Source organism: Lepidochelys olivacea (genome assembly GCF_965140295.1).
Source record: "Lepidochelys olivacea isolate rLepOli2 genome assembly, chromosome: 18".
NCBI classification, from domain to species: Eukaryota; Metazoa; Chordata; order Testudines; family Cheloniidae; genus Lepidochelys; species Lepidochelys olivacea.
In genome coordinates this window covers 19,452,235-19,464,244 of record NC_140428.1, presented here as the reverse complement: position 1 = coordinate 19,464,244, position 12,010 = coordinate 19,452,235, and the positions used below count along the sequence as shown (strand labels likewise).

Sequence of the window (12,010 nt, the reverse complement as noted above, 5' to 3'; positions counted from 1 at the left end):
CTTTACCAATATGACTAATGCAGAGTCCAATCCAACTTTCATTGAAGTCAGTGGGAATTTTAAATTGAAGCTGAAAGAACTAAAAAATGAATTGACCTTTTCCCCATTGATGCTGTTTGTTTGTTTGCACATAGTTCAGCATGAGGGTGTTGAGTATTATCACCACCCTGTGTGGTCTGTTAATACTGAGGGCATGGCTACACTGGAAACTTCAAAGCGCTGTCGGGGGAGTGCTCCCGCGGCAGCATGCAAGTGTGGTCACACGTGAGCGCTGGGAGAGAGCTCTCCGAGTGCTCCTGGTAATCCGCCTCCACGAGGGGATTAGCTCCGAGTGCTGGGAGCCTGTCTACATTAGCGCTTTAAAGTGCTCAGACTTGCTGCGCTTCGGGGGGGGGGTGATTTTTCACACCTCTGAGCCAGCAAGTTAGAGCGCTATAAAATGTACGTGTAGACAAGCCCTTAGTACTCAGCATGATTCCTGTTAAAATTTTAAAAAGGCCATAAATGTTTCTATTGGGGTTTGTAAAAGATTTATTTTTTGTTTACTAAATATACTTTTGGTGCCCTCTTAGACTCATGGACGGTGACAGTGCCTCCTTTAATAAATCAAATAACAACAAAGATCCTTCTTTTCTGTGAATGTCCCTAATAATAAAATCAGGGGAAGAGTAGAGAGACAGTGCAAAGAGATGAGCAGGACTGTTTTTAAAAATCAGTTTTCCAATTTTCCTTCGGGCATCAGCTTTTCTGTTAACTCTAAACTCTATGGCAATAGACTTGATGACTCAAACTCAGCAAGCCACCAGCCCTGGCCTCTGATTTTTCTAACAAACAATGAATCCCTATACCACTGGAAAACCTAAAATTTCTTTTAAAACATTTGGCAATGATGCTGTTGCTTAGATAACAATGTTCTAAATTTCCAAGCCACTTGGTTTGGGATACAAATGACACCTAATTGGCTGTATAATCACACACACAAGCTGAGACTCTTGTCACCCAGAAGTTAGCATGTAGTATGTCTGTGTGAGTGAGAAAAGGACTAAAAATATGGAGCTGCTGCCTGAGTGGGTGTGGCATTCCCCCAGGGTACAATCTGGACCACTGAACAACTGTGTCTCCTTAATTCTCTAGCATGGGGTGCCTTTTACACTGCTATGCTGTCAGAACTTCTTCACCTGGCCTGCTCAGACAGCCTTCAGCATGCAAATTCACTCCCAATTAAATTCAGGTTTCAGAGTAACAGCCGTGTTAGTCTGTATTCGCAAAAAGAAAAGGAGTACTTGTGGCACCTTAGAGACTAACCAATTTATTAGAGCATAAGCTTTCGAGAAGTGAGCTGTAGCTCACGAAAGCTTATGCTCTAATAAATTGGTTAGTCTCTAAGGTGCCACAAGTACTCCTTTTCTTTTTCCAATTAAATACAGTAACTCCTCACTTAAAGTCATCCCGGTTAATGTTGTTTCGTTGTTACGTTGCTGATCAATTAGGGAACATGCTCATTTAAAGTTGTGCAATGCTCCACTCTTACATTGTTTGGCTGCCTGCTTTCTCCACAGCTGGCAGCCTCCCTATGCTGCCCCCACTCCAGTGCCTCCCGCCTGCCAGCAGACCCCGTGGATCAGTGCCTTCCCCCTCCTCCCCCCCGCCTCCTGCCCTTGGCAATCAGCTGGCTTGCGGCGTTTAGAAGGGAGGGGAGAGAGGGGGAGCCTGCGTGCCAAGTCCTCGCTCCTCCCTCCTGCCTCCAAAACGCCGCAAGCCATCTGATTGCCACGGGCAGGAGGCGGGGGGGGGGGTGGCGCTGAGTCTTTTTGTCTGGCCAAAAAAATTTTTCCTGGAACCTAACCCCCCCATTTACATTCATTCTTATGGGGAAATTGGATTCGCTTAACATCATATCACTTAAAGTCACATTTTTCAGGAACATAACTGCAACGTTAAGTGAGGAGTTACTGTACATGAGCATTATGACCAGTCACTCATGAATTACATACAGGGGGATACCTGCAAATTCTTAGTCCCAGCCTTGTCTCCCCCCCACACCCACCAAAATGTGTGTCTTGTACTGTGCAGCACACTACTGAACAATGCAAGCTCATAGAAAGTCTGTCATTTCATCAAAGGAAAATGATATATGCACCAGTCTTGGTTATCCCAAATGGAGCTTCCCACACACTTTAATCCAAACGCGCCGGTTAAGATAAAACAATTAGGTAAGTTTATTAACTACAGAAATATTTTAAGTGATTACAAGTGATAATGCATAAAAGTCAAGATTGTTTACAAAAGAAATAAAAGAGTAATAGGCAAGCTAATACATGACTTAACAAGCTAAGTGAACGTAGAAGCAAAGGTTTTGCCTCAGCATACACTGTTGTACATTTCACAGGCTGGGTCTCCTTCCAGCCTGGGACCACTCCCCACTTAGTTTAGTTCTTTGAGAGTCATTGATGTAATGTGCGTAGAGGTGGGAGGAGGAGGAGAGGTAAAATCAAGTCGTTCTCTCCCCGCCCCGCTTTATAACTCAATTTCTTGTGCTAGAAACATCCTTGCTGAGTCACGGTGACGTGTAGTCTGTTGTGGATGTGATGTTTGAAACGTTCCTGTGATGCAATGTAAATTTCTTATTTACACCTTCCCATTGGTGGAGAATAGCCACTTAAGTAAGTGATAACCCTCTTGACTTCGTTGATAACTGTCTGGGGGTGCCAGTGTGTCTTTGTCTCTGGAAAATCTGGTTTGTGCCTGCTTGTCTTAACCTTGGAGCATGTTATAACAAAGATACTTAGTAGAATCAAATATGTTCTCATACAATGTTGATACACACATTTTACCAAGACAATAATATTCAGCAGATTATGAGTCTTCAATTAATATCTCCCAAGGCACACTTTATACAAAATTTATCATAGTCTAATAAAAGTGGTGACCATAATAGTATAGACCATCACATGGGACTTGGTACTAATATGGTTGCTGCATCCACTAGGGTAGGATAACCCATAAGCACAATGCTTGCAGTGTACAAGGTTTTTCTTTTCTGCAGTATAATGCCGCAGAGCAGAGTGGGCTAAAGACAGGCGGAATCTAATTTTAATGTCAGAGACAGAAACAGGAGAGATGGTGATGTAGATGGAAGGCACTGGTGGTCTACACCTTTCATACTTACCAATGCAATACCTATGATTAAGCTTGGAGATAAAGGAGACTACCAGGACCTAAAGTTTAAAATGTTACATGTGTGGCTAAAAACACTTTTAAAGCCACATTAATCTGGCCTGGGGTGGTCCCAGTGCCCAGCTGTTTTTTGTTTTGTTTTGGGGGAGGAGGTGATCAAAGCAAATGTAGTGCTTTTACGGCTGCAGAGTCTTAATTCCTCTAATTGTTTCAGAGGCAATATCAAGGCAAGCTTACCCCAAATCTGCCAATGTCTCTTGCCTGTTTATCTTCTGGCCTTTCTGCTGAGGCTGCAACAAGGGACGGGGTGTTCTGTAATGTAGACACCTGAGCTCTACATCCAGCCACATCACATGGCAGTAATATAGTGTCTCAGCCAGTGAACTGGAGGAGAAATGCTCCATGTCATATGAAACTAGCTCCTTAAACTTTGAATTGTCCCTTGAGTTTCTTGTGTTTGAAAGCTTTGCTGCAAGGGAAATGCACCATCACCATCTCCATTAAAAACAATAGTAAACATGGCTGATACAATCGAAATACCATAAATAACTTGTAAGTCAGATGCATATGGTCAGTCTGTTTAAAGGCAGCTCTCAGAGTGCTTCAGTATTTGTCCTATGAGTATTCAGAATTCAAATTCCTATTGATAAGTGTAATGTATGGTTTCCCATAGTAACCTGCGCTTTCTATGGAGGAGTTAATCATCCAGCATCAGACAAAGTCCAGGAATAACCAAATGTTCCACATGTGCTGAGTGAGTTTACAGCAAATATTGGTTAGACTCCAGAAGAAAGTGCATATGGGCATATTCAGGGCACTAGTGGAATGTCCTACAGTTGTACAATCTGCAGTAGTTAAGTCAGGGAAGTAGGTTCTTTTCTATGTTTTGCTACTGACTTGCTCTGTGATCTTAGGCAAATCGCTTAGCCTCTTGTTGCCTCAGTTTCCATATCTGCAAAATAGGAATAACTAAACCTCACATTAGATGTGTGAGACTTAATTAGTACTCGCAAAATTGCTTTGAATTCCTTGGAAAGAGCTACAGAAGGGCCAGACATACTTATTCTGAATAACCAGTTTTTGTAAGCAGAATATCTGTGGAATAGTGGCATAGAGGAGTAATGCTCCACAAATGGCTCCATAGCCACATGTAGCTTTTAGGGTTTCATCAAGGGTTTTTCAGTGTGCCTTTTGCTCTGCCTGTTCTCAGAAATTCTGATCCAAACCCCATTGAAGTCAATGGGAGTCTTTCCATTGACTTCAGTGGGCTTTCAGTCAGCACCAGAGACAGCACAAGTGTTAACCGCAAGAGGGCTCCCAAAATGGCGCCTAAGTACATTAAGTATTGGGGTGAGAGCATGGGGAGAAGAGGTACCAGTGTGTCAAAGTAAGTCCTGGAGGATCTTGTGGCCTTGGTGCTGTGGCATTGTGTCAATATGTGGTGAAATGGCCTCAGGACTCTATGCCCTAGTTATTTTGTAGTTTATAGACTCCCTTTGACTAAGTAGCTCACCAGCTGTGCAAGGCTGTGTTCCGCTGTCATAGGATCTATCTGCTCTAATATAGGCTTTTGTTAATGTGTAGTCCCTCAGGATTGTAGAAGGGAGACCTATATCACACACAGACTCCTACTGTTCTTCACCAGGATTTGAAAGGCACACCAGATACCTGTTAGCCAGAGGACAAAAGGAAAGATTTTGGGGAGGGCCACAAGCTACATCTGGAGGTAACACCTCCATTATTTTTTTCTAGTGCTTTCCCAAACATCAACATGGTAAACCTGACCTGATTCTTGTAAGTTTCACACTTAACCCTTGGGTTCCAAAGAACAGCAGAAAAACAGACTAATGTTGTGTCAGTTCACTCAGCTTTCCCAAGCATCAGAAATGAGCAGCTGCAGAGGCACTGGAGCTGACTTACTGCAGACTTGAGCAGTCACGATTACGTAAGTTACACTTCATGTTTGGTAGGTTTTCTCTGCAATCATAAGGGCCATAAACTTAATTTAAAAAAAACCCAAAAGCTTAAAATCTGCAGAAATTGGCTGCTTATATCCTCAAACTCACTAGAGAGAACTTCACACTCACTGGTAGTAAATAGGTAAATGGATGTTTCAATGTCCATCCTCCAGATGATGCACAGTGGGAGCTTGCCACATTGTTTCTAGATTTGGAAGAGTGAAATCTTAGCTGTCCAAACTGTTGGGAATTGCGTTAGAGGTTGGATTTGGTGTTGTGTGCTTAGCAATGCGGAAATTCTAGTTTGCCACCTGCTAAAGGTGGGGGAGACTGCAGGGTTATCAGTTTCATCTCTCAGAAGGGGTGATGCTGACAGAGGGTGAACCCGGTTTTTTTCCAGCATCGTTCTCTGCAGATTGTTCATAACTGCTGTTAACTGAACTCTGCTTAGCTCCCCAGACCAGATAACCACAAGGCCACTCCCAAGGCTCCTAGAGTGACAAAAATGAGCAGGGAGGACTCAGGATCCTTACACCTGAGCTCCCATCTTAAACACTCGACCAAATTCCCACAATGTCCTGAAGAAAGGTGGCCCCACCACACTTTGATATTCTACTCTGTGGGTTCCCTTTCCTGAAAGCCTCCTCCTGATCTTAACCCTTTGGACACCAGCATTTTCCAGAAAACCAGCCAGACTACGGAGTATTTACTATGAGGTATGCAGCTGTCCGCAGTCTCCAAGGGGTTAACTTAGCCCTGATCTCTAAATAAACCACACCAAGTGTATTTTTGTTTTAATCTCTAGATTTTCCCCACTTTTTTGTAGGCAAGACTTTAAGCTCACTTGGTGGCTTGCCCTGATCCTGCTATAAAATCTCAAAAGCACGGGTGCATATACAAGAGAGACTGAATGTGAGGCCAGTGGAAGAGCTTGTAGCTGGGGAGATAGTGTCCCTCTTAGTAGCTTGGAGATGGGGTCATACACTTTAGCACTTGGACACCCTTGTCTTGGTGCCATGTAATACTGTCTCCTGCACTGAAATAGAAGGGTAATGGGGCCTGCAATATGGGGACCTAGAGGATATATCTGAATCCTGGTACTGCTGCAAGTACGATCAAGAACAATGAGGTTGCAGTGAAGTGAATTATTGGCACCCTCTTGTGGTAAATGCTTGTTCCTAACAGGCAGTGCCTTATTTTTTAACGTGGGAAACACCTGAGATGCTTAGTAGGTGTGATATGTTGTATAAGAGTGAATCAGACAGAATGGGGGAGAAGGTCTCTGAGGCCTGGTCTACACTACATGGTTAGGTTGACATAAGCTGCCTTGTGTTGATCTAGCTTTGGAAGTGTATTCAGTTAAATTACGCTCTCACCGATGTAAGTGTCTCTCTGCGCCGATTTAGTAACACCACCTCCCGGAGCAGCATAGAGTCACTGGTGATGTAATTGGGTCAACGCAGTATCAGTGCGCACAACTGTTCCTGGCTTTCAGGAGCCATCCCACAATGCCCCACCCTGACAATACAATCTATACAAGCGCGCCTGATGAGGGCGCACACCGCTGACGCAAGGAGTCAAGTGTGCACACACAAGCGGTGTGGTGGCTGTATGTCAACGTCAGTTAGGTCGACATAATTTTATAATGTAGATATGGGATGAGACTTTGTGGTGTTACTTGATGGTTTAAGCTGAGGGTCTTGCATGCACACAAAACTCCAGCTTGTGCTAGGGAAAGGGGCCTCTGTGCTCTAAACTTGCCTCTGTGTTTTGTGCTGGTGAAACATGGGTCTTTGATAAAGTTATTTCTGCTTTTGGACTGTGGAGGCAGTCAACAAGGTTAAAGTATGATCTGAGCCTGAAAGCTAGAATCTCCTGAGTTCTAAGTTCAGCTTGACCATTGCTTCAGGTCACATAGCTGTCAACTCTCTTCACCTCTCTGTGTTTCTGTTTCCACATCTGTAACACAAGAGTGACAATTCTAAGCTCACTGGGGAGTCATGAACTTGACTATATTTCTAAGGTGCCTGTTACCTTGGTATCTTGGTTAAGTGTAAAGCTCTTTGGAAATAGAAACTCCCATGCAAGTGTTAAATATCATTCATAAATTCAGCCCCATATTGATAAATGGGATGTGGAATAGATAGTGTTTGGTTTTTGGAACTTAATGATTAAATTTCCTAATATTTTTTCACTGTTTAAAAAAAATCCATCTCCCTTTTCCTATGTGGCTAGTCGAAGTCACAAAGTTGCTGTGAGGTCTAATTAATTAACATGAATTTGGTTTGAAATCCTTGGATGAATGATGCTAAAGAAATGCAAAACATTGTTCTATTCCAGAGATGGGATATGCCAAACTTTAGACTAAATTCAGTCTTTCTACACAGGATAATAAAACACTGGACCAGAGAGATGTACCTTTGTACTCAATTTAATAACAATACTTTGGACTTCTATAGCAACACCCCCCACCCCACCCCCCGTGGAACGCAAAGCACTTTGCAAACATTAAGCCCTGGGAGGTGGATGAAATGTTATCTTCAGTTTATACGTGGAAAAACTGAGGCACACACAGAAAGGGGAAATGGCCTGCCCAGGATCACACAGTGAGTCCAGTGGTGCAGCTAGGAATTTAGGCATACTGATTTCCAGTCTCAAGTTCTGTCCACTAGGTCACCTTGCTATTGAATTCTGAAGTGTAATTATCAGGTATGTTTCTTTCAAAATGGCATGACTGATCTGTCTGTCAGTGATTTCTTTGACTCATGGTAACTAATGACTCCTCAGAGGTGCTGAGCGCTTGCAGCTTCCATTGGATTAAATGGAAGTTGCAGGAGCTTAGCATCTCTGATGTCCAGGCCTTTTGGGTCATATGTGATCTTTGGTTCATGACAGAGCTGCCATTCATGTCAATGGCTGTGAGTGCCTGATCCTGGTCCGGTGCTGTGGGGCCTTAACATACAAGCATTTTTAGATGTGTCCATCAGGTGGCACTGTAACATCACTCTTCTTTTCCCTCTTCTTTGCAGACTGGCTCTTCTCCTGGAACTGAGAATGTCGTGTCTCGGGAGCCACTGGTGAGTTCATCGAGATGCAGAATATAATTTCCTTTCAAACTATTAAACTGAGTTTTACAAATTATTCCCTTAGTTGAACCATTTTGCATGAGTACTTTCTCTCTTCTTAGGCGCACGTGTTGTGCTGAGAGAAAAAGTCTAAACCATCCCATGCTGCCCTGCTGGTGACCTCTGAATTATGACCTTTGCCCATCACCTCCTGCTTTTTCAGGGGTTAGTTGTGGGTCAGTCAGTCCTCCTTGCTTATCTGAGCCCTGGGCTGTCTTAAATGTGCGTAGTGTGTGCTGTTGATCAGTGTGTATTAGTGAGGAGTCTGAACCCATTGAAGAAAAACCTCTGAGACATGATTTGAGCTTGGGTCCTGAAGGTTACTGTCCAATAAAACTAACCTCCCTGTTCAGAAACCTCATCCCAAGTTGACTGTATGCTCAAATAAGCCAGGAGTGAACTCAGAAGTTGCTGGCAGAAGGTATTGCATGTGAGCCAATGTTTTGACTTGTACTGTTTTGGAAAGGGCTCTGGGATTTGTGTGTGTGATGATAACCATGAGAAACTTCATCTTCTTACAGTGCGGTGGGTTGGGAATTGAGCCACCATTTTTCTCTCCTGGGCTGCAATAACTTCATATTACCATCTCCTGGTTTCTCGCCTTGGCCCTCTAGCGCAATCAAAACACTGCTAAAATAATTGTCCCCTCTGCTGCTCTAAACAACACATCACTCCTCTCTTTAAGTCTCTTCAGTAGCTTACCCCCGGTGCTGTTTTCAGTGGGAGTTCGGGGTGCATGAGGAATGTGGGACCAGGCTCTCTGTCTGTAACGGTAAGCCCCAACTGCTTTCTGTAAGGGCCCTGCATTGGTAACATTAAAACCTCTTGTGTCTTGGATTCTTTGGCTGGAGCATCCAGGAGCTGAATTTTAAAGGAAGGAAGCATTTCTTTAGAGACGGTGAGTTAGAAAGTGGGGCTAAAGACACATCTTATAGAAGGGTTGCTGCTCATGGACTGGTAAATTTGGAAATCTGAGCACACAAGCCTTGTAATGAACATTCCTCTTGCCTCATACCACTGTGAGCATGTCCTAATTGGTTGAAGCTCCCTGTGCCAAGATTTGCCCTCTCTGTTGTTTCTTGCTGATGTCCTGTTCTTTGAGAGTGTATTTTTCCAGGAAGCCCAGAGCAGGCTGCAAATCCTCACAGCTGGCACTGGTCTAGAAGTCACTCTCTCTCCAGGCCAACTCTAACATTATCTTCTATTTAATTAATATATTTTCTCCTCTTTATACAGAGCTATATAAGTGTTCAGAGGAAAGAAAACAGCTATATATGTTTCAGAGTAACAGCCATGTTAGTCTGTATTCGCAAAAAGAAAAGGAGGACTTGTGGTACCTTAGAGACTAACCAATTTATTTGAGCATAAGCTTTCGTGAGCTACAGCTCACTTCATCGGATGCATATTGTGGAAAGTGTAGAAGATCTTTTTATACACACAAAGCATGAAAAAATACCTCCCCCCACCCCACTCTCCTGCTGGTAATTACCTCCCCCCACCCCACTCTCCTGCTGGTAATAGTTATTACCAGCAGGAGAGTGGGGTGGGGGGAGGTATTTTTTCATGCTTTGTGTGTATAAAAAGATCTTCTACACTTTCCACAATATGCATCCGATGAAGTGAGCTGTAGCTCACGAAAGCTTATGCTCAAATAAATTGGTTAGTCTCTAAGCTATATATGTGTGGGTGTGTATATAGATATAAAATATAAATAACAAAGAACCCCAAAATTAACTCTGATCACATAATGGTGAATCCTGCATTTGGGGTAATCAGAGCCCTGTTGAAAGGTGGAGCCTTTCTCCTTATTTTTTAATTAATTTTGTATATTAAACTCTCTGAGCCTCTGTCACATCTGCTTAGGAGTCATTATTGCTTAGCTGAGTATCTGTAGAAGCCTTATTAAATGAACAGTTCAGTTCTGTGAGCCAGATTACATACCCCACGCTCTCTTCTGCAGCTCCTGCACCCCCATGAAAATGCCCGCTCCCCCCATGTATACGGTGGGGCTTGGGCCCAGCAACAGCCTTGTAGGCAGATGGAACCTGTCACAGGCTTGGACGTGCTCTGCACTACCTCAGTGGCTACACAGGGTCCATCCTATAGTTCCCTTCTCCCAGGGACACTTCAACAAAAAAGTGAGTCTGAGATCATGCAACAAAACCCCCCTTCTTGGGGCTTGGTTTAATGAGAAAGCAACAGTCTCTTTTCCCCACCTCTCAGCAGGACATATTCAGTCTCTCCCAGCCTCGCCATCTGGGCAAACACAGTTCTTCTCCCCTGATATCTCCTTAGGTTGTTCAACACTAAACATAAACTCCAGCCTCCTCAGCTGTGTCCCAGTCCTCTTCCCACTAGAGGGGTAGGGGATTCCCACAACCGCTTTCTGGGTCACAGTCTCACTCAATTCCAGACTGCTTTTCAGAGTCCCTTTTCCGGAGCTCAGCTTCTGCTCTACCAGCCCTTCACTGATCCTGGGTGGGTCTTTCCAGCCACTGCTGACCCCTAGGCCATCCCACCTTACTGCTGAGCTCCCAGCTCTATTTGTTTTGCTCCACACAATTAATTACTACAATTAAACTCCTTTCCAGAAGGCCCTCAAACTCTTTTTGAAACTTTTTTTAAACTGAATTAATTGTCCCACACTGGGGGTGTGCTGATAAGGCACAGGTGCACTAGTCCTAGCTCACCCTTACAGGCCAGTCATCCTGTGACAGCACAATACTGTAAAATGTTCACATAAACAGCAGAACAAAATTTGGCTCTAATCCACAAGTGGGCTGTATGTTGGGCAGGGAGCTCTGCATCCGGGCTTAGCCCCACTCACTTCAGGGTTGGTATAAAGCAACAGAAGAGGGAGGCCTGTTTTCATAGACTCGTAGAAGAGAAAAGAATTGTCACCAAAATCTGCTGAGTACCTCCAAATCCCTTTGACTTCATTGGGGACTGCTCAGCAGGTCACAGGATGGGTTCTCGCTGAAATGGAGGGAGGAGAGTGCTTTCATGGATAGCTGTGGGGTAAGAAGGTAGAAGGCAGGCATCTTATGCCAAGGCAGCGAATGCCATGTTAGGGTCTAATCCTGCTTGCATTTTGCATGTGACTTGAATGGGGCTAGCCAAGCACTCAACCCCGCATGGTGCTAAATGGTGCATGCTACCTGCTGAGCACCCTTCACCCCACTAGTTTCAGCAAGAGAGCAGGCTCAGGCTTGTTGATTTCAGTGGGAGCTGCTGGTGCTCAGTATCTTGCAGGAGGCATTCCTTATTCTGCAGGATCAGACAAACAGGATATGCATGCTCTCTGTTGCATGATGGGCTTTTACAACACAGCTTGTCAGGGTTATTGGGGGTTTGCAAGGTGGAACCATACCAAATGATTTCATACTGGTCTCCTTACAGCCATTGCATACTTCCAATTTCAGCCACTTGTGACCTGAGTGCGATTGGAACAACTAAACTGGAGGCCGGGGGCTCCTTGTCCCATTATTAATCCCTTGAGCTGTCCAGTCCTCTTATGATAAACTGTCCACGTTTAAAAAATCCTCTCTAATGAGAGGTCGTTGTGGTAGAGCATTGATAGTGGGGAATGGACAGGGGGCGGGCGAAGCTGTAATTTTTGCAGCGACGAGCGGACACTCATTTCCCTGCTGTCCGTCTTGGCCCATTAAAATTTGCCTTGTAGCTCTGTGGTGGGAAACGTAACCTTGTGTTACAGAGTGTCAGCATCTCGCTCCGCTGCTGTTTACAGCT

At 44.2% G+C, this 12,010-nt stretch overlaps 1 protein-coding gene across 1 annotated transcript in view; it reads left to right on the top strand.

Annotated features, from left to right (window-relative positions):
• Positions 1-12,010, top strand: part of PEX14 (peroxisomal biogenesis factor 14) — a 105,108-nt gene that overhangs the window by 8,558 nt on the left and 84,540 nt on the right. Inside the window, exon 2 of the mRNA XM_084652061.1 lies at positions 8,165-8,212. Coding sequence (XP_084508187.1) covers positions 8,165-8,212 — 48 coding nt within the window. The remainder of the gene's footprint in view (positions 1-8,164; positions 8,213-12,010) is intronic.